Source organism: Protomyctophum bolini, assembly GCF_963924005.1.
Source record: "Protomyctophum bolini genome assembly, chromosome: 17".
Classification (NCBI taxonomy): domain Eukaryota; kingdom Metazoa; phylum Chordata; class Actinopteri; order Myctophiformes; family Myctophidae; genus Protomyctophum; species Protomyctophum bolini.
The window spans coordinates 18560421-18583468 of NC_137878.1; the positions used below are offsets into that span (position 1 = coordinate 18560421).

Here is a 23048-nt window from a genome sequence, read left to right on the forward strand (position 1 = left end):
CTATTTGGCTGCCAGTCTGTAGTTCGTAAGTTTACTTGTCAGTGACGTGGCTGGTATGCACACTGTCACTGCTGTACACCATCTTCCATCTCTCCTATCTTTGACTTTGACTCTTCTACTCCATCGCTCTGGATCGACGGCGGCATTATTATTATTCAGCGTTAGAAATATTTCAGGTGTTCTGATCAGATAGCTGCCTCCCCTCCCCTCACGTCAAAACACTGTTCTCAATGTTTATATCTTACTTGACGAGAAGACATGTGGACATATCCTTATGGAACCAGGGAGAGGGGGGAAAACACCACAAGAGTGACGAGTGATCAGTCAAACATGTGTTCTCTCCTCAGTAAATAAATCTGTATGCGATCTGACCATAATTATTTTGATTACACCGTCATGCTCGTTTGAGGACAGGTAGAGAGCAGAGCATACATGTGTTTGGGAATGTTGCTGAATGTTATTTTGTCAGCCGACAGCCAAATCAAAGAAACCATAGAATATATTTAATTATTTGATATCTCCGACAGTCAACGCACTGCGCCCTACAATGGAAGCATAGGCCCTCATTTATCAATCGAGTGTAAAATCTGCCCCAAATTCGAGTGTAGGTTTTGTAGTACACTCACATCGCCACGGCATTTATAAAGTGATCGCAAACAGCTGATCCTTCCTTAATTTCGTTCCGACGTTAATAAATGTGACAGCTGAAATCTATCTGGCACGTCCTATGAAAAAAAGCCTCGCCCTCGTTTTTGTGACATGAACAACTGCAGTACGACCTTGGAAACCATAGTTACATGACGGGGGAAAAAAGCCAATAAAAAAGTTTCCCCGCGCTTGCCTGGCTGCCCGCAAATTTCTGGTTAGTAAACCACAGCATGCAAGCCGCCTTTGTTTTAAATGGTCCCCCAAACTTCACACCTATTGGGCGGGGATGCGCTAGTCCCCACACAAAACAGTTCTATTCCCCAGACATTGTTTTGGGATATTTTGGCTGAGATGGCTCCGTTTGTCAAGTCTCAAGTCAGTGTGGAGATTACCCGGCACACAGACGGCAGCCTCTCCGCTAACCGTGTTGCTGCAGGAGTGTGAATGAACCGTGCGGGCTGCGGCCACTGGAACAAAGCCACCATATTAGCGTTTGAATACCTGTTCCGTGAACACCGTAAAAGGTGTGTGCCTATACGTGACAAAATGACCAGGGGGAGGGGAGCTTCAGCCTTCAGTCAGTGGGTGCCATTTGGCTTACTATTGTGTCAGTGGGTGCTTCAGCCCTCAAGCACTCCCGGAGTTCGTTGGATTAGGCTACAGTAGGCTACCCATGTTGGGACTCTCCGCAGCTGCAGCACTGCACTATAGAGCCTCGTACAAAACACAATTTTCCGGGCTGAACAAATAATTAGAAAGAAGAAAACGGCAGGTTAGGTTACAACATTTTGTGTTTGTTTTTCTTCTTTGTAATTATTTGTTTGGTCCAAAATATTGTGTTTGTCGTCATGATTTGTCACAACTCGAGTTGATTGATTTAAAAAAGGAAGCTCACACTCTCGTCCCCTGCTGGCTCCGCGGCCTCTACGTGGGGCCCCACCTCGACGGCGTGCAACATCCCTCTCTCCTTTGTCCCTGTTCTCTTTTCCTTCCTCTCCAGTCTCAGCCTGGCCTGTCTCCTTCTGACCAGACACCCCTTTCTTCTTCCCCACCATCTCCCAAGATTCCTAGGGAAGAGGTGGAGAACACAGTAATGTTTTTCTGGCAGAAAGTTTTAGGTTTTAGGAAAAGACACAAGAAAGCAAGCTGTGTGATTGTTCATTAAAATCCATGGTTTATCCACATAAATGGCATAAATCACACGCATGCTAATAAAATGTATTGCCTCGGTTTTAAGTTTTAACCTATGGGAGTCAAACTTTAAAAAGAACACCATTCTTCGCCTTCTTATGCATTAGGGACACAAAAGTGTACACATGTTAGCATTTAACCCTAATCTGATATACAATTTAGGCATTTAGCAGACGCTCTTAATCTTAAAACATTCACTGCCAGGTTTCAATTATTCCAAAACAGCCTGTGGTTTTCAGTGAAACCCTTATTTTGAAGTGCCATCGGGATCCAAGAGGTGAACCGGATGTAGGAAAACGCTGTGTGCTGTGACAGACGTCTCTTTCACCCGGAAAATAAATGTTGTGGCCGCAAATAATCTGTACATTGAAAACTATACAACCTACAGCATGCCAGTCAACAAATTAACCTGGCATCTGTCTATATAACATGCTATATACATTTAAATGAATAAATTGAACCTTTGCATAAGCCTGCAAGGTCGTCAAGGTTAGGGGAAAGTGCTATGGAAGTGCTACAGCCTAACTTGGAGACTGAAGAGGCGAGTCTTCAGATTACGGCATAATATTTATACAAATGAATATTGTAACACACATCATGAGCCTTGAACATAGCAACGGTATGTAGTGCAACTAACACGGTGAACAAAGCCATCCATGTCACTATTGAGTGAACAGAGTATTCAAGGTGAACAGCATCCAAATAAAGTTGATTAATGAAGAAAAAGGGGTGATCCGAAAAAAAGAACATAGGGCGGATATAAAATCAGGGTACATTATTAACACCCCGAACGCCCGGGGTTATTTAATTCATTAAATCATAGCACCCAGCGATTTATAGCAGCGGAGCACTTTTACCGACGGACCGGATGTTATCCCGGATGTGGCTGAAGCAGCTACATGTAGCCAAAACACTCTAGAGGTGGGAGGTATGATTAATTCTACCACGACCAGCAACGGGACCGTGGTGGGCCGTCTAACACATGATCTTTGCTTAGAATTGGACGGGATGATTTAGATCAACGTTATTAACGTTTTAAGATTTTCGGTCTCGTCTGCTAAACAGGGGGGGAACATTTTCGATGATGTCCTACTGTTGCGCAACATTCGATGTTGCGCAACAGGCGCTCCCAGGCTGTGGAGCGATGTGATCTGTTTTGAATCAATAACCTCCGTCCTTCTGATCAATCGTCGTCCTGGGCACCAGGCATTACTAATTGAAAGGAGAGCCTGGCCCTCAAACAAAGCTCATGGTACTCACAGTGTCTGGGCTTCCCTCCAGCAGGACGTTGATGGCTCTGTTAACATCCCCATTGCAGTCATGCAGTGCGATCATAGACTCATCCTGGTCCTTGCCTGTGATGTCAATCAGCTGGAAAATGTAGAGAGAAATGAAGAGATGAGGCACTGCCCCCAAAACACAAAGACTCAAAGCTGTGTAAACTATCAACTTTAATAGCAGCAAACTGTGTGGGGTGGTATTATTGTTATAGGCATTTCTATGCTGTATTGACAGCTCCAATGAAAGACTACATTTATCAATGTATCATTTATTTAAATTATACATTTTAAACAAATAGTGTCTTGTTGGCTCTGGTCTGCATCTACCGGTAGTCTTGGTTCTGATAGGCTATTTATTTGTACAAAACCATTAACACAGTACCAATGCCTTTGTTTACTCATGACAGCTGCAATCTGCTTGCCAGCAAACAAACTGGACATGTATCAAATTATTTTCCCAACATTCTGTATATATGGTCATAAGAATTGAGGAATGCTATTCAAGCAACAATAAATTGGATGAACCTGATCTGATGATAACTCTGGCTTCATAGGCCTAAGAAGATCTCATTGTTCAATACTGATTTTACAGAGACTAAAGAGGGAAGCTATGTGTCCTGGAGCAATGAGATAGTGTGCCACTGACTTCTCACCTGCTTGACCTTCTCTTCAAAGTCAGCATCATTGTGGTCTGAAATCATCTGCGCGAGTCGGATCTGCTCAGCGGTGGCCTATTATAGGAAAACAATTAAGTCGTTAAACAGAATGTGAGAGTACGTTCCAGAGGCTATTTAGCATCTGTATACCTTTTTGTTATCACACAGGGAAATTCTATTTTATTGGGTAGGCCCTAAAATTATGATCACAGTGAATTATTTTGGGTACCGTAGTTCTTATTCCGGTTGTGGTTCCGGCCTGATGACTACACACCAGTGACTACAACATGACGTGAGATATCATCCTCTCCCGACCGGATCACATGGCGATTTAGTAATACAGACCAGGCTTTGCTCTGTAAAACACTGACAAATGTGTTTCGTTCTATGTAAATCTGATTAATATACTAATATGACACGCTAATGACTATAAATCACTGATCCTCTTAGGTGGGTTCTGAGATCAAATTATCCACCTGATAAATTCTGACTGCCTGTCAAGTCTGTTCCTTTGCCAACCACTAGGCTGTAAGGCACTTACTGAAATTGAAAATGTCCAAATACAGTGGAATTTACCACCCAGAATGTTGGTGGATGGATAAGGTTTAGTTTCCTGCACGCTCCTGTGAGAAAGATTGAATCTCTTTGCTACCTATGTTACAGGTGGTTATGGTAGGGTATATGTGGGTACCTGGGGCCTCTGCTTATGCTGTGTCTGGCTCTGTGTCTGGCCTTGTGTCTGCTCCCAGCTGCCCCGGGCTCGGGTTCCGCCCACGGACGTCATCATTTACAGTATATACAAATAACAGTATTTACAAAGGAATGACACCTGAATGGGGATACATTTATGTTATAGTTTATAGTTACAAATAACCATGAGAAATGCATGTACGCTAAACACACACTAGGTTCCCAGAGCATTTCAAGGAGTGGTTGGACTAACAGTGGATGCCAAGCCATGGCATTGATAACGACAGTGGGGTACTAAAACATGCAACTATCAGGGTTGCCATGTTGCCATGTTTCTCACCAATTGTTTTTTTTGATGGCTTGTTTTGAATATCAAACAAGCAAAGATTTCTTTGATATATATGCAATAATTACCCATAGGTTTGGGTAAGTGTCACTCACACTGAGAGACAGAATGGGTCTGGTGTCTCTACTATTTGTGTAATAGTATAATAAATGACCAAAACATTCAAAATTGTAGACATACATAGTATTTATAATGATAAAACTATTTATGTATTATATAGCGAATGTTATTGGACTTGTTTTGGCCGGTTTTCGAGGGAACATTTGTCATATTTCACTCGCTAAGAGTTGGCTTGGCTTATTTCTCTCACAAGAGTTGGCAACACTGGCAACTATGCAATATAGTAGAAACAGATTATAGTACCGCTACTGCGGCTTTTCAACGCGCTGTTTTGGTGGCGGGGTCTCTGCCGGGAAATAGTGTGTAGCGTGGCATCTGGCATGGGACCGTTGAGGTGTACAAGTAGATAATGTAGTTACATTGTGTACGTGTTTGTATTAAGTTTATAGACCCAGCAGCACAACCTTCGTGTACAATATCATACTTCAAACTAATCTCAAAGCAGCAAGGTAAAAAAAAAACATGAATTTGTTCCGACGACATTGATGTGCGTTGAACGATTCAGGATGTACACAATCATCACAGCATCACAGTGCCAGTACATGGCATAGTACACGACACGCACGCAGAGCAACAGAGACGGCCATCCATCCGCTCGGTAACTAAACGGTAACGCTGGTTAACGTTACGTAAACGACCACTTCTTGAGGACAGCCTGGCCCTGAATTAAAGCCTACGTCCAGGGCCTGTCTGTCGGATATAGCCACATCAAATAACCACAACCACATGGCAAATATGCTAACGTGCTAATAATGTGTTGCTGGTTGGGGTGATGCCCGTCGTCGAGTCTCAGTCGGACTCTCGGAGCAGAGGGGCTTCCGCTTCTTCTCGCAGCCTCATGGCGAGCGAGAGCCAGGCTAGGACGTCTCTTCTTAGTGAGACAAATATACGTTATTTTCAAATGAAAGATGGCATTGTCTTTTTTTGCAGCTGAAAATTGCGTCATATAGTGAAGTCTAGTCTAGCTAGCCTTCTAGGAAACGACATCACCACCAGGGTTGTGTGGGTAACGTTAGCTGGTTAGCTACTAGTGGTAACTGTAACCTGCCAACAAGCGAGCTAACCCGAGTCTGTATTCCACCACACAGTGCACTTCACCGTCACATAAACACCCCAAATACGACTGACGGGGTCTGGAAATACCACACAAATATGCCCTGCCATACTAGCCATCTGCCATATATGTTGGCGAGTGTTAACGATGCGACACCGTTAGCACACCACCACCATGAAACACCATCGCTGTTCGGGTTATCCCCAAATACACCAATGTCTGCCGGGTTCAAAGAAAGACCAGACACCGAGGCTCGCGGCTGGCCTGCAAGGCCCCGAGCTCACATGAAAATAAATAACAGGCGATCATACTAACCAGAAACCAGGCTCAACCGAAAGATTTCCTGCAAAACAACCGACCGAATGGTCTCGTCGTCGACCTCCTAGACGAGAGAATATGCGACCCCTGGCCCTATCCCCGACGTTTAAAGAGCAGAAAATACAGTGAACCGACTCGCGCAGACAATAAAAGCGAGAGACTCGGAATTTACCTGTTTCTTTTCCACTCTGACACCACAGATAGCTGGGTCACGTGGTTAACACGCTGGGGGCTTCAAGAAAACTGTCTGGAGCCACTGCACACTATCACAACACCACATACTTTAAATGCAACATACAGCATTAAAAAAAACATCAAATCACAACATATGGTCACAAATACATTATACATACAACAACATTTAACAATAAAACCGCACGATTATCAGTATCACATATACTTTAACTCAACATGTGTAATTAATTATCTACACAAGTCATGTAGATATCTATCTATCTATCTATCTATCTATCTATCTATCTATCTATCTATCTATCTATCTCTTTCTCTATATATACAGCACCTTTAAAAAATAGAATATTGTGTAAAAGTTAATTTTCTTCCCAAATAAATTCCCATATATTCTCAATTCCTTGTGCATAAAGTGAAGTATTAAAAACTTTTTTGTTTTAATCTTGATGATTATGGCATACAGCTCATGAAAATAAAATAAAAACTATTTCAAAATATTAGAATATATTACACTAAAAAAATGATATTTTTTAAGAGAAATGTTGACCATCTGTCAAGTAGCCCTATATTAAAGGGGAATACCACTCATTTTGAACATTTTACCATGTCATTAATACACCTTAGAGCTGTTCTGTGTTTCCTAGAACTGGAGGTATGAAAAAAATCATTAACATTGTGAATCACATCTTGATGATGTCATCAAGATGTGATTCACAATGTTAATGATTTTTTTTCATACCTGCCAACAGCTCAAAGGTATATTAATGACATAGTAAAATGTTGAAAATGAGTACTGGTATGCAGTCAATACTTGGTCTGGGCTACTTTTGAACAAATTATTTCATCAATGGGGCGTGGCATGGAGGTGATCAGCCTTTGTTCACTGTTGAGGTGTTTATGGAAGCCCAGGTTTGCTTTGATAACAGCCGTAAATTAATTTGTATTATTTAATCTAGTACCAGATATAGTTTTGGCTCTGTGGGCAGGTGCCAAGTGCTGCTGGAAAAGGAAGATCAGCATCAACATAAAGCTTGTCAATGTACAGAGGCACAGTGCTGTAAAATATCATAATAGACAGTTGTGTTGAGACCAGTCTGGTTGACACCAGTCACAATAGGGTGGCCAGACATCCGGTTTCACGCCGGACAGTCCGGTTTTAGACCCACCTGTCCTCCTCCCACCTCAACCTCTGGCCGGACACATAATTGTCCGTTTTTTTGTGATATACAGTGCTTGTGCCATAACTGTCATTTACGTCGTCTGCCTGGGTATTAAAATCTCCGCAGCGCTGCTCAGCTCCGAAGCGAGCCGGCCACACTGTCTTAAAAAGAGTGAGGGTGAGGCGAGTGGAGACGTTCGGAGTGTTGCCATGTCCGCTTAATTATAAGCGACTTTGGGCTTGTTTTATATAATAGGCTACTAAGCCTAGTCAGGCTTCTTTTGGGCTTGTTTTCATAGACATGGTTGCTTGGTTCTCTTCCAAAACCTGGCAACACTGCCAGTGGGATGGTCGGTTTGTTTGTTGAGCTCTCACAATCACTTTAGTATAGTTGATGCAGAGATAAATAAGCCAAATATGCCGAAATGAAAAACTACATTTAATGAGCAATGGAGCAAGGAACTCGACATCATAAAGAAAGGGAGGCTAAAGCACTGTGAATATATAGGCTACTGGCATCATTCTATGTCCCACACCGATGACCATAAGACTGTATAAAAAAAACACAAGAAAGAGATTAAACATAAAACATATCTAAACATCAAATAAAATAAATTGATTATAAAATGAATGGCCTTTGTGGTACCCTATAATTTAAAAAGGTTAATTTAATTAGCAAATATATGTTCTCTGTGGACATAATGCTGGAGAGGATAGTGGTGAAAATCAGGTGCAATAGTAGTAGTAATAATATTAATATCTGGGGGGGGGGGGGGGTCGGGGGAGCGAGCCCCGCAAAAAGTGTCCTCCTTTCTGAGGTCTTGCAGGTGGCCACCCTAAGTCACAAGGAGGTCCTGATTCTGGAGATGGGCTGTGTCTTTGATTTGTACATGGACCAGGCATTCCAAGATAAACATTCAAAGTATCAACCATTACTTGGAAGTATAACAAACCTGGGGTATCGCTGTAGATTTGCCATACTGATATTCGGAAGCCTGGGCCATGTGCATAAACTGACCATGAGTGGCCTAAGAATAGCTGGCATGACAAAAAGCAAAGACAAACAACAGCCAAATACTGTTCTGTTTCGGCTGTTATAGGCAGTTTGTCTCTGTGGAGGAGGAGGTGCCATGTGTATCCTTAAGTGAACATGAACTGTCACTGTGTGTGTGTGTGTGTGTGTGTGTGTGTGTGTGTGTGTGTGTGTGTGTGTGTGTGTCAGTTGCTTGTTACTGTGTATAATATATAAATTATTCTTTGTTTGATACAAAGTGAAGATATGCATGCAATTGTCGTGTCATTACTTTTTACTTTCTTCGTAGGTTATTCTAACAGTATTCTAGAGTTTAATTTCTAGTGTTGTTTTCACCGGGCATTGTACACTGTTATTACGGTATTCTGGAGCGTCGTAAACAATATCATCATCTCGCGAGACCATCAGGTTAAGCCTTGATAGGCATAGATATATATTGAGAGGCTTGTATTGTACAGTAAACCTTATTCGACCAATAGCATCCCATCCAGCGAGAGACGAAGGTGTCTTGTCTTGTCTTGTCTTGTGCTGCGGGAAGGCATCTAAATTGGACAATGCAGTGCACTTGCACTATTTGAGAATGAGTAGGATCCATGATCCCTTTTATTTAGCAATATGGTCTTAACGGTACAAGGGAATTTAGTTACATGTTTTAGTTGCAAGACAGCCAATTTGAACATCAAACGGGTAACGTTAGGTAAACATGCACAGCTAGCTACGGTAGCTAACATTAACCTGATCACATACGGTACAGATCTGAGTGAGTCTGTTATCTATTCTAAACCGTCTGAATCAGAGAAACAATGGCAGAATCATTATCTGGAGTTAATGTAGTTCTGGTCATGGCCTATGGCAGTTTGGTAAGTTTTTAACTGGCAGTATGCTAGATATCCAATATCCAATCTAGCATATCGAGTCTGACTTTCCTTTTGTATCTGATCATATGTCAAAATGGATAAAATATCTATATAGCCTAAGATTTAGACTCTCGTAGATCATGTATTGATAAAAATACATCTAAGATAGTCTTCTTGATCCAGGGCTAGTTTATCCATCAAACGCTTTCTCCAGAGTTATGTATGTTGACGACTACCCGGCGGATTGTACGTTTTCAGGTGTTTGTGCTGCTCTTCATCTTTGTCAAGAGGCAGATCATGCGTTTTGCAATGAGATCTCGCCGGGGTCCCCATGCCCCTATTGGGCATAATGCTCCTAAGGTAACGTATACGACCCTGTAATACACAGTCACAGAGATCCTCATGTAATATAAAGCTTTAACCCTAAAACACTAAACCCCAGACAATTATATATTTTAAAATGTCATAATGTTGCTGATGTCTGAGGTGGGTCACCGTGGGGGGGGGGGGGGGGGTGTCTTTCAGTACCTTCATGATGCTCAAGTAGGTATTGTTTCCCTGCCCACATGGTATTTTTTTAAAGGAATATTTTTAAAATAATAGGCCTACCCACATTTTTCACCGATTTTTCACTCATTTACAAATGGATAATTGAACAGAGGGAGAGGGTGTTAATGTAGTGTATGTACAGGTCTGTTAATATGGCAGTTCATGTGTTGATGGGTTACAGGGTGTAAGAGAGGGGATTGATTCAAGACTGTCCAGGGTGCAGGACATCCGTTTTGAACCTCGCCTGCTCTCATTAGAAGATGACAGGATACAACATGATGCACAGATCAGTGAGTTTGCAAATTGAAGTTTGTTCTGTTTATTACAATCAAGTTCCTGAAACCTTGAAGAATGGCTTAAAAACATATCTATAATCCACAGGCTGCTATAACTACCTGTACAGAATGAAGGCTTTGGATGCTATTCGTGACTCAGGTGAGAGATGTATCTTGATGTCTGCATTTTTCTCCTTAGCAATAAACCATGATATGGTTTCTGATATTCATACACCTTATTCCATTCACCTTATTTCAATCAATGATTAATGCATGCAGAGCACATTGCCTTGGGGTGGGGAAGCACTCAACCAATGGCATGTGTTTGATCTTATTTCTCACACTTTTCTACCTTTCACATGTTTTTGCATCCATTACCCATTTTCTAGGAATTCCACTGCAGGATTTCAGCCGGAGTCCCAATGCTTTCACTGGACGAAGCTTTCGGAATTGGCTGCTAGAGCTTCGGAACTCCCATTCTCTGATTAAGAGCAGCCGCAGTGCACTCATTGACAGCTTGCTGGAGGGCTATGACAATGCTCGCCATGGAACTGGGGTGTGTAACAACCACAGTGTGTGTTAAAAATGTAATTGAGGACTTTATTGTGTTTGTGGCCCCCGTGACCCGTGACCCGACTACGGATAAGTGGTTGAAGATGGATGGATGGATGAATGGATTGTGTTTAGATAAGAATTTTCGTTTTGGAGCGTGTGTGTGTGTGTGTGTGTGTGTGTGTGTGTGTGTGTGTTTGGGGGGGGGGGGGGGGTATGTAATTTGAACATACTACCGATGACTTGACTTTCACTCTTCGTTCCAGGTTTTTGGGGAAGCAGAGTTCCTGAAATACCAGATGGCTCTCAATGAACTAGCTGATGTGTAAGTGTTGTGTGGCCAGGCCTTAGAAGCTGCTTAATTTTCTGAGTATGCTCAGTTGTACATTACTACTGCGCAGAGGCGGAAGGTTCCTATAACGGCAATGGGTTCAGCCACGCAGCCACGCCCCCCCCCCCCCCCCCCCCCCCCCCCCCCCCAGCGTGGAAAAAAACGAGTTTTGTTTTTTCGGTTGGTAGTTTGCTAATGAACCCCCGTACCCGTAAAGGTATGTGACTACGTGCATGACAACATGACCACTTGGGAAGGGAAATTTCAGTGGACAGTGGGTGCATATATACTGCATATTGATATATTTTGCCAAAATGCCAGTGGGTTCATTTGCGCCTCTGAACCCACGGAGTTTCCGCCCCTGCTACTGCGTCTACTACTATGACTATGGTGCTCTGAGTCAAAGACTAGACTTCCTTTTTGTTTTGTATTTAACCACTTGAACCCCAGCATCCATTTTCTGGTGGAAATATTAGCCATAAATAGCAGCTGTACAAGCTCACAACACGGGAGTGTAGATTATTATAGATTTGGTGTAGAGTAAAATAAAAACTTGAGTACAATTGCTACTTCGGTCCATTTCTCTAAGAATAGAGGATTTAAGTTAAGATTCTAAAATACAAATGTATGCAACCAATCACAGACAGTATAATCAGAGAATACTGATACATTCGCTGTAGATAAGTAATATGTTTTCTGATTCCTCCTCCTACTACTACAAATAATAATAATATTTACATAATCCTCTTCTGTGTCCATTCTCAGGGTGAAGGCATACTCCAGCACCACCAGTCTAGACCAACATCACCAGTCTGCAGCCAAGGACCTGACGGGATCTCCTGTCTGCAGCACCCCTTCCACCATCCAGGTCACCTATCTGCCCTCCACTGGTCAGCGCAGCAAAAGACCAAAACATTTTCTGGAACTCAAGAGCTTTAAAGACAACTACAACACATTGGAGAGTACTCTGTGAAAGACTGAGATTTTGACTGACTGACTTGACTGAACTCCCTTTGAAAGAGAATGTGGAGGACTGATTTAAAAAATGTGAGCAGCACTTTTATTTTTCACAAGATATAAAGGGGTTCCAATCAATGTATTCTGTAAAAACCTGGCCTTCAAATGAACTTTTAACAATGGAGAAGTGTGTTTTTTTTTTACTTTTTTAACAAGGCAGTAGTCACTTGAGATCAAACATCGTTCCTAAATACATCAAAGGAGTAGTTCACACAAAAAAATACTTATTTTCTATCAATTACACACCCCGTGAAGCCTTTTTGTTTTTGTCACATTAAGTCAATGATTTGATAACTGGCTGTCTCCGGTAGGAGACAGAAATTAGACTCTTTGTGTCTCCATAGGGAACCACTGCTGGTCGTGAAATTGTTGTCTTAGGAATGCGACAAACGAAAAAATATCCATGAATTCAAGTCTTCATAGGGTTGATTAATGGATAGAAAAAGTCATTTTGGGGATGAACTATCCCTAAGCCTCTATTCCCTGTTCCCCTTTCAAGTAAAGAAAAATACTTTAAAACGTAAACATCTTACTGCAACCACAATTTTAATTTACATATATTTTGTTCTTTCCTCGACCTAATGAGCTTGTTTCTTAAGAATGTGATTGTGAATGTAGCCATTGCTGATTTTTCTAAAACCAACTAAGTGGCCATTAGCCTCAGCACGAATGCAAACGAAATTATGTACATTTTCATTCATGGTCTGTATAGATGTAAAATAGTATTTATGACATAAATTATTTAATTGTTCAGTTCTTAAATGTGTGATTATTACATCTCGTAATTTGAAATAAATCATGAGAGGTTTCCATCAAGTGTTTTAAATATCAACACTTGGTTGCAGTTGTGAATCAAGGATAAAGGTACTTCTGCCACAGTGACAAGGTCCATGCAATGAAAACACATTTCAACACAGCTTTAATTCTTAATAATATAGGAGTCTCCCTATCTGATTAACTGCATAAGAGAAATCGTTATTGATCCCCAGAGGGTAATTCAGGCGTCATAACAGCAACAAGGTTGAAACGCACGCAAAACGCACAAATAAGAGTACAAACCAAGATGAGCTTAGATCTTGAAGACTGCATTCTTTTTTCTAATAAACATGTACAAAAGCACCAAAACAAAAGACAGTAGAAAGCTATAAAGGTGACTAGCTGCCTGGTTACCACAAGTGCTAATTGTGCTAAAATTATAGAATTAATGCACTTTTAACAACAGTGTGTTTGAGAAAGTAATTTGGTATGTGCTTCCTCCCTCCTCTGTTCCATCCACTTTCTCCTCAGGGATGCACAATATTGAAATCATGGCTAATACATTATAGCCAATTATTTCTATGGTCATATTATACCAATATTGCAATACCAGTTTCCACGTGTAGGGTTTACCACACACCTGTTATACAGTAACTACCGGTAAGTGTTTCCCAAACAGTGGGTTGGGAGACTTGATACCCATTTTGGGGTCGCCGACCATGGACCATGAGTACTTTTTTTTTTTTCTTTTCCTATTCCAATTCTATTACATTATTTCAAAAGATTACAAAAATAAAAATGTTTCAGAAATAAAAAAGAAATGTATTTATTTTGTATACATTTTCAAAAAAATCTAAGAAATGAATAAATAAAAGCAATCAACTAGTGAAAATAGCAGATCTACAAGCTCACAAACTATTTTCAATAAAATAAAGAGACATTTCTCTTTTGGGTCTCGAGCTACAAAGTTTGGGAACCCGTGCAACTCCTTTGATGCTGGATTCAGATAAAAACAACACGGCTTTGTTATGACCTGATTTAGTAGGCCGGAAGACACTGTTTCCAAGGGCCGGTTTTAAAAGAGCTGTGATAGAACAGAATGATCTCAGATGATCATAATACGCTTTTGCGCACTTTCGCACTACTGATGTGGGGAGGAGCGCATTTCTGGATTTCAGATGGTCAGGTGGCTTATTAAGTTTTGTATTTAACAACAGTGTCTTGCTCCCTCCTCACATGACTGAAGATAAAAAATTGGTGTCACTTTCAAAGAGCTGTTTTTCCCAGAAGGGGCATGTCTGAAGACCTGGAGCACAGTCAGACCTATAGTCAAAGCAAGTTATACGACCCAGTGCTGACACATGAACCAGCAGACCGACTGGAGTAGGATTGTTCCGATTCGATTGATTTTCGGTCTGGGTTGTGAAACTGTGTGGGCCGTATATCTGCCTGATCCGGGTCTACAGTCACTCAATACATCTTGGTTGGCACATAAGTAATGTGTCATCGTATCAATGCGACATATCAGGAATAATTGAATCTGTTTAATACAGATAACACGTTTTTAAGTAATTTTGGACAATAACAAAATAATGAAATGATCGATAATACTGTGCATCGCTAACTTCTCCCTCCTGTTCCCTCCTCTTGCTCCCTCCCTCGTTTTCTCCTTTCCCCTCCTCTCGCTCCTCCCCCTGCTCCTTCATCCTGGTCCCTCCTCTTGCTCCCTCCTGTTTCATCCTCTGCTCCCTCTTCTGTTTCCTCATCTGTCCCCCCCTCCCTTTCCTCCTCCGTTTCCTCCTCTGCTTCCTCCTGTACCCTCTTTTCTACCTTCCTCAGATCCCTCCGCTCTTTCCTCCTAAGTTCCCTCCTCTGACCCCTCCTCAGTTCCCTCCTCAGTTCTCTCCTCTGTGTCCTCCTTAGCTCCCTCCTCAGTTCCCTCCTCTGATCCCTTATCTCCTCCCTCAACTGTGTTGGAGATGAGGACCCATTTTCTCCCCCCACATTCTTGTGTGACATAGAGAGCTGGTTGCGCTCATCGTCTTCGAGGCCGGAGTCCTGCTCAGTCAAAGTCTTTGTGGTGGCCATGTCTTCATAGTGCTCCGTCTGCTTGGCCAACTTGGCCAGCTTGGCCTTCTCTTTCCGTGCTTTCTTGTCCGTCATGGTTTCTTTCCTACTCTGTTGGCTGAAGGATGAAATAGAGAGAAGCACACAAGAGGACTCTGCTAACTGGACATACAGAGGAGGGGAGGAACATGTATGGAGAGGCAAGAAGAAACACAACAGAATATGGTGGTAGAGAAGAGAAGAGAGAAAAGTGGATTTAAGAAAAGGTTGAGAGATTTGACAACCAAACTATGATAAACACATCCTTCTAAAGTTGTTTCAAGACCTTTTAAATGTTATAAGTTAAACCATAAAAGTATTTTTCTATGAAAGGTCTGGGGGAGATGAAGATATTCTGCTCAGTAACGTACAGTAAGAGAAGGATAGGACAATGTTGAAATTATTCATGGAACAGCTATGAATATAACTCCCATATTGATTAACATAATTGTTTATGTAACCCACACATGCTGCGGCTTCTCCACATAACACAAAAGCATTTCTTGGTCTGTGATGGGCTATTATGCTGAGAGAGAAGGAAGCACCAGACACATTCTGGATTCATGAGACCTGTACTACAAACTTCCCTAAAAACATCCACACGCCAGATTGGGAAACTGACTTTGATAGCCACCTCCGTGGGACGACTTAGCCTGTGGTTGTTAGGGTTAGTGATGAAGACAGATTACGAAAATATATCCACCTTATTTGCTCACAACGACTGCTTTCCTCTCCTCTGCACACTGTGCGCAGGCTGCTGGTCCACCACACTGGCTGCTGGCTCCATAACCTTAGTGAGAGAGTATTGATTAATTTAATTATTTATTTCACATTATGTAGAATGGGTACATTTCAAAAGAAAGCACAAGTCAATACTAAAACTGCTACTTTGTGGACGAAACCATGATAAAGACTTGTTTACAACAGGGTCCACCATTTTCAATTCATCAGAACATTTAAAGACATACAAATACTTCTATGAAAAAACAGGAAATCATAAATTAAGTAAAAAAAAAATCACACCCGTGTGAAGTAAGTGGTGCAACTCCGCGTGGCGGTCCCCGGGGGGTCCCCGGAACTTCCAGATCCAAAGGAAGGCACCCAGTTCCGGCGAGCCGCCCCACATCCGAAACGGTCGAGAAATGACAGTTACCGTGTGGGGGTCCCCAGTACATCCAGTATCATACTGACCTGACGAAGATCTATCAAGATCGAAACGTTGTCGTTTAATTCAATGAAGTAATTCTTTACCAAAAGAATGGTGTGCGGGCCCTACCTCCTTCCAGGCTGCGCAACAGTGACACTTGTAATTGTCAGTAATGATGCCCAACATTGCCCATGACACGCTGAGGATTGGGTGTGTTACACAGACAGAAACTGACCAGATACGTCTGTGTATTTACCAGATTAAACTGTCAACAAAGAGAGAAGTCGTCCGGAACTTCATTATTCCACAACACAACGCAGATCACACGTTACAGTTGCACCACTTAAAAAGGGAAAACATGTACAGTATGGGAGGAAAAGGGGTGGGGGGGGAACCCATTACTTTTTATACAGGGGCCAGTTTCAAATTCCTCGAAAAAAATAGAAAATAAATAGAAAATCATGATCCAGTGGAAAAAACTATAATCTAACACCGATAGCAATTAGAAACAAAGTAATTTCAAAGTACATTCAACCTTATCTTCATAATAATTCTGTGTACTTCACCCTGCATCTCATTGGTGGGCTCTGGTCCCTGGTCACTCAGTTCAGAAACATTCCTACCAATGAGATCATCGATTGGTGTTCCAACATACCTGTAGCTGGGCTCCAAGGGCTAATAAAATATATATACATTTATTATTATTATACCTTCCGAAATGTTTCTGAACTGCTTAGCTCTGGTCCATAGCCCTATTTCTAATTCTACCCTTAGTGGCTATGGACCAGAGCTATGAACTGCCCAAAGCCATCCTGACACACAGACCGTAGACTAGACAGAAATGGTACCAATGAGCATTAGCGAGGACATGGACATAGTCATGGACATGGAGATGTTTTAATTCACTGGGTGAGAGTGGTCCTACAAGGCACACGTTATTTAAAAACATTATGTAAAAGACAGCGGATAGCAGACTGCCCTATTTCTATGATTGGTGTGGTGATGGTGATCTACTCCAACCGGCTAGCCAATCGTACGGACAACATTTAATACAAATCATACAAAAAACAAGCACTTCTTAAATCCATTCCGAAGTCTAAATTAACATAAATGATACATTAGTTGAACATTGGCTAGGTGGTAGTATTTATTTTACAATAGTGTAGGCAGCCAGCCATTAACATTGATTGCTTGCTTTAGTTGCTTACCTTTGGACGTGTAGCCTAGTTATTATTAAAAGAACCTACGATGAGGTAAACAATATTGGAAAAAGATGGCGTCCCAAACGTAACGCGTTACAGAACTACGGTGTCCTATAAGGGATTAACATACTGTAATGGGAATTAACGGGCGAAGAGACGGTCAATCAGCGACACCTAGTGGCCAATGTAGGCTACTGCCTTACATAAAATATAATAAAACGTAATTTGAATAAAGAATTCGATTTGTGCAGATAGCCCCCGTCAGCCCGTGGCACGGGCATTATAATGAAATTATAATGAAAGAAAGGAAAGAAATGCAAATGAAAGAAAGAAATGCAAGTTCATATTACTGCACTGCACTGCAACCATGGTCACAGAGACACTGACTCACTATTTTGTCTATATTTTCTAGCACTAGAATGCAATATGTAATTTAGGCTACATTAACATAATAGCTTTTTTCTACTTTTCATGGGACCTAATGAGCCTCAGCTTCTCTTTTTATCAAGAATATGTCTGTAACAGTCTGTTTGTCATGAATCCATTCAGATTTTGAGTGGCTGTTTAATAGAGTTAATGTTCTCTCAATGTATGTATTTTTGTTTCATGTTGTTCTTAAATGTGTGTGATAGATTATCACATCTTGTGAACAAAGAACACTCAACAATAATGTTATTCACAACTTCCAACACCAACACTATGTGGAAGTTGTGAACCAAGGAGCAAGGTTTTGGATAGCCGCAATTTGCAACTCTAGATTTTTTTAATAATGAGATGAATCGGTAACAGGTCATCTCGCCCATTTGCAAACTCGCCCCCGCGAAAAGTGAAGACGGCCCGCCCCACAGCGTGGACATCTCGCCCCACAGCGTGGATATCTCGCCCCAAAGCATGGATATCTCGCCCCATGTTTATTTCATGTTTATTTTATCTTATTTCTCATATTAGAATATTTAGAATCAATGTTGTTTGTCAAAGGAGAACATTTAGAACCAGTTTGTTGTTGTTGTTGGTCAAATGAAAATGATGCATGGATAATGAATGGCTCACCCCCCTCCATTGTTCTGGAAATTTTATTCTGGCTAGGTTTTGGAGTCATAACACTATGTTGAGCAGAAGAAATTGAGGCACTGAAACATTTTTAATGTTTAAATAAAATGTATTTAGATACAAACACAAAGGATAGACTGCACTTCAATTGTTCACAAAGAAAGAAGAATAATGATAACTTTCACAGTAAATAGTCATTCATTTTATAAAAAAAAGTGTTCGGCATGGAGTTTTTACAAAATAGAAAACCGGAAGAGAAAAATACAACAGACAGTATGAACAATTTGGAGTAAAAGAAAACATGCATCAGAGGTTTATTATTTAAATAAAGGTCATTAGGAAGTATTAGATGAATATATTTTTATCCCAAGAGAATGGCTGCAGCACTAGGCACCTATAAACTAATAATTTACATAAACTTAAATTACAAAAACTAGCCTCTCGCTGATCCAACCAGCAACATAAAACGTTAAAACGTTAAAATAAAATACATAACAGGTGGAAAGTCTAACATACCTTACAAGACCACCTTGTTTTAGATTCATGCCATTGAACCATTTGTTTCCATTACAGCGATGTAATGGTCCATTTGGTTACTAACTATCAATCATTTAGGTGAGGAGCTTCTGGAACCCCCTCAAGGACCCAGCCCTTGAGAGGTTCTTGAGAACCACTGCAGAAGTGTTGAAACACTCAACAGAATAAGTGCTTTGTTTAAAAATGTTATCCCAAAACAGAAAACACAGACACCAACCATGGCACTGGAGCTGAGGTAGGTCTGCTACACTACGACAAGGGAATATATCAGATTCTGAATGGGGAAAAGAGAGGAAAGGCCCATAAGGGCAATGCAGGGAACTTCACAAACAGACAACAGTACATCACGCTACGTGAAAAAGCCTTGTCATCTAAAAGTATAGCATGGACACTTGTCTCTATATGTACTGTTTGCATAATCATTTTGCATTACATTGCCTCCTTGTTTTCTTGGTGACCGTCTGCCACCAGGTCTGCTAATATTTCTCACTGCCTGTCCTTGGGCATGGAAAAGCTGATAACGTCATGCAAAAACTAAACTAAACTAACATGCTTCATAAATAATACTAATTAAAGACTTGTAAGGGTGCTTTATTACCATGGTGTCTCACAAGCCTGCTGCTTCAAATCATAATTGACCTGAATATTACACATTTCAACAAATATGTTATTTACAATGGATGGAACACACACATTTATTTACACTGCGGCATACATGTTGTTCCTTCTTGAGTCACGCTGTTCATTCAGGACTTGATCTCAATGACTTTGATGAAAGGAAGGGGCTTGTTTTTTGAATGTGTTGATGGTGTGAGTGGTTTGCTGTGGGAAGGGGAAAATGATACAAACAAAAACACAGAGTTAAAGAGTATTGTCTGGGACATGTGGCTTTGATAAGTCTGACAAACACATCCTATACGTAGGTTTAAAATGGAATATTATAGTGTCTTACAGTCATTGTCATATTATTATTATAATTATGGCTACGCAGGTAGGGGATTTAGTGTCATGCCCAGGAGGACTGGACTGTTGCTGTCGTGGCATGACCTCCTGTTGTGGCACAGTATCTCCAACCATCCCAGAGCTTACAGGGAATCAGAATGTCATTATTATACTACATATTCACCTGTAGACGACCTGGGGTTTGTTCTCAGTCGAGGTCTGTGTTTCTGAGCTCTGTCCACCCAGGAAGTACTCCATGTGGTCCTGCATCTCTCTGTTCTGTAGACAGGAAGAAGTTAAGAAGGGAGGTTAAGGGTCATTCTGCAGAACACACACACAGGCGCGCAGGAACGCACACACACACACACACACACACACACACACACACACACACACACACACACACACACACACACACACACACACACACACACACACACACACACACACACACACACACACACACACACACACACACACACACACACACACACACACACACACACACACACACACACACACACACACACACACACACACACACACACACTTTACCTCTGCCTCCAGGAAAGCCACCTTCTCCTCCAGGTCCCCAATGAACCGATCTCTATCTTGCATGATGGTCCGAGAGTTTTGCAGCTGTATGTACACACAGTAGAGTAAGTCATGCTACCCCAGATCATGATGACCGTGTGTTGTGTTTCACCACACACGTTTCCACTTGACTCCACTCCCTCTAATCCATAGGTCTTTAAAAGGGGGTCTGGGACCCCTAGACCGGGGCCCTCAGAGTTAAGTTTTGTGTGATAAGAACCTTTTTCCCCAAACAACAGTAAAATGTTTACAATTCTATACGCAGATGTTCCTACCTGTTCAATCATATGGCGAACCTTCCTCTGCTGGCTCTTCAACATGTCGTCCAGGTGGTGAATCTTCTCCTTCAATACGGCCACCTGCTTCTCCAGCTCCTCACTCCTACACACACACACACACACACACACGTTACCAAGGAAATATAGTATCGCATAGTATAGGAAATCATAGGGTATGGACTGTGGCATATTTACATTCAACTTAAACTTTGGACCCACGATACGGTTATGTCCGATTTATAAGAGCTGCATATTGTGTCATTTACCTAGCGCTTGTGTGTAAGACCAGTAAGACCTGGGTATATTGACTTACACTGATGGATATATTGGGGGTTTATGCAACAATATCCCAAAAGAACTATAAATGTCATATAAACAGATATACTGACCCTTTTGTCTCACAGTTCTAACCCTGAACCACTTTAAACACTTAAGCCCTATTTTATACTTCAGCGACTCCATAATAGCCGATCTACCAGCTCACAACACATCGCAAAGTGACACTTTGTAAGCTTGCCGGCTAGATAAGCTATTTTCTAAACATTTACAAAAACTATTGTGAGAAATGTTGAGATACCAGGCGTTAAAATTTGAGAGTGATGAGGCTTGAGTTGTTGGTGTGACTCTTAGTGGACTTTGAGCCATTCATCATTTAACCTTTTCTTCTCACCTCTTCAGCTTGCCATCATCCCTTTCTGCTTTGAGCTGCAGCAGCTCAGCCTCTCCAGCGGCCATCTTGTCTTTGAGAATGGCGCTTTCGATCTCCATGCCTCCCAGCAGCTTCTCCAGCTCCTCCACCCTCTGACCCCTCTCCTCCGACTGCCCCTCGGCCTTCTGGAGACGCCCGGCCTGCTCATCCAGTTGGCGGCATAACTCACTCTTCTCCGCCTGCAGGAGGCGCCAGAGAGCAGATTGGAGCAGTTATGGATAGATCCTGTGGGTCTGCTGGTATGCTAAGAAGTTGAAGTAATGAATGGATGAATGATGTAGGAATTTAAGCTTGTTCTGTTTGCACTTGTAAGTTGTTATGGATCAGTCTATTAGCTAAATGTCTATATTGTCAAATATAGACATATATATTATATATATAAGTGCTGTACATAAATGAAAATCAGAGTTCAAAAGAAATGATTTCACAAAGGTAGGTCTGTCTTTTCATTTCAATATGTCACTATCCCCACTGTGAAAATGCCAATCCAATACTGGATAGAAGCCCGCCTGCGAGAGGAGAGTGGACAGCCATTGTACAGAACATATACGAAATGGAGGAACTTACTTTTTCCGTTAGGATATGTACAGAGACATTTTACTGGTACTGGTTGAAATGGATATTATACATGAAAATAGCCATGTTGTGAAGGATCTGAGGTGAACATGTAGTTATATGGTATATTTCTATTGGGGGAGATGAGTTTATTTACTTATACTTACTCAATTGGACTTTCATTACTCTTTATCATTAACAATGTTTCATTGCTGTAATTGTTTTGCTCATGCTCTTGTTTTTGTTTATTTTTTGTGTTGTCTCTTTTTCACCTCCTTTCATTGTTTTTCATTATCTTGTACATTACATATGAATATCAATTTGTCTTAACAACAATAGAAATGGAATACCGATATAACAATCATGAACACATGTTCATTCTATGACCAAAATAAAACTGAACTGAACTGAACTGAACTGAACTTATATCCACAACAATGCATTTTGCGAACAGCCAGAGTCAAGTGGAGCCAATTTAAATTCATGGAGAACATAATCTTTTTTGTGTTTTGGCATTAGATTGGAGTAATGGAAAATGGTTAGCTTTAGGGTTAAACTACCCTGAAGAAGGCCGTATACCGTCCGAAACGTTGGTTTCTCCTCTATGTCCTCAATAAATGTGTGGCATTGGCAGCTACAAGTGTGTGGCTATACATTCTTTTCATTCAGTATTTTTCCCGTTGGCTGGCACCTCACAATGACCGGTTTGCTGTGCACCTTTTGCCTATAGCTTTAGGGTTAAACCCCTTAGAATACATTGGTTATGTTTTTTGTTAGGTTATGGTCAGGATAAGGATCGGGGAGGGCGCTTAGCCAATAGCCATTGAGATTACATGACCTCAATCTACCCGATTCTGAGCTTGCAGATATTGAGAACCAGCATCGGTTGAATAAGCCACTATAA

At 41.4% G+C, this 23048-nt stretch overlaps 4 protein-coding genes across 13 annotated transcripts in view; 1 reads left to right on the forward strand and 3 right to left on the reverse strand.

Moving 5' to 3' along the window:
- ubap2l (ubiquitin associated protein 2-like) overlaps nucleotides 1-6540 on the reverse strand; it is a 39154-nt gene extending 32614 nt beyond the window's left edge. For 4 of the 7 annotated variants that reach the window (XM_080788046.1, XM_080788044.1, XM_080788043.1 and 1 more), the window contains exons 1-5: nucleotides 6301-6469; nucleotides 4467-4604; nucleotides 3773-3850; nucleotides 3100-3210; nucleotides 1544-1715 (exon numbers count right to left, since the gene is read on the reverse strand). In XM_080788046.1, coding sequence (XP_080644172.1) covers nucleotides 1544-1715; nucleotides 3100-3210; nucleotides 3773-3850; nucleotides 4467-4562 — 457 coding nt within the window. In that variant the 5' untranslated portion in view covers nucleotides 4563-4604; nucleotides 6301-6469. The other 3 variants (XM_080788047.1, XM_080788045.1, XM_080788042.1) reach the window with 2 other exon arrangements.
- Nucleotides 6541-9188: 2648 nt separating this feature from the next.
- Nucleotides 9189-13019, forward strand: ltap1 (lipid transport auxiliary protein 1). Its single transcript, XM_080787339.1, has 7 exons — nucleotides 9189-9547; nucleotides 9803-9904; nucleotides 10275-10383; nucleotides 10475-10528; nucleotides 10758-10924; nucleotides 11187-11245; nucleotides 12017-13019. The coding sequence occupies exons 1-7, from the start codon at nucleotides 9491-9493 to the stop codon at nucleotides 12222-12224; spliced, it is 756 nt and encodes a 251-aa protein (XP_080643465.1). The 5' UTR covers nucleotides 9189-9490; the 3' UTR covers nucleotides 12225-13019.
- Nucleotides 13020-14644: 1625 nt separating this feature from the next.
- LOC308331645 (uncharacterized protein) lies at nucleotides 14645-16426 on the reverse strand (the record flags this gene model as incomplete). The annotated part of the gene is made up of 3 exons (XM_080787135.1): nucleotides 16154-16426; nucleotides 15834-15920; nucleotides 14645-15253 (listed from the first exon to the last, which is right to left on the reverse strand). Exon 3 carries the CDS (start codon nucleotides 15185-15187, stop codon nucleotides 14645-14647), a length of 543 nt encoding a protein of 180 aa, XP_080643261.1. The 5' UTR covers nucleotides 15188-15253; nucleotides 15834-15920; nucleotides 16154-16426.
- A 2201-nt stretch (nucleotides 16427-18627) lies between these two features.
- The window catches only part of LOC308331385 (tuftelin-like), a 29872-nt gene continuing 25451 nt past the window's right edge, over nucleotides 18628-23048 (reverse strand). For 3 of the 4 annotated variants that reach the window (XM_080786808.1, XM_080786807.1, XM_080786809.1), the window contains 5 exons: nucleotides 21551-21768; nucleotides 20878-20983; nucleotides 20564-20647; nucleotides 20193-20287; nucleotides 18628-19888 (listed from right to left, as the gene is read on the reverse strand). In XM_080786808.1, coding sequence (XP_080642934.1) covers nucleotides 19813-19888; nucleotides 20193-20287; nucleotides 20564-20647; nucleotides 20878-20983; nucleotides 21551-21768 — 579 coding nt within the window. In that variant the 3' untranslated portion in view covers nucleotides 18628-19812. The remainder of the gene's footprint in view (nucleotides 19889-20192; nucleotides 20288-20563; nucleotides 20648-20877; nucleotides 20984-21550; nucleotides 21769-23048) is intronic. The other variant, XR_013965590.1, reaches the window with a different exon arrangement.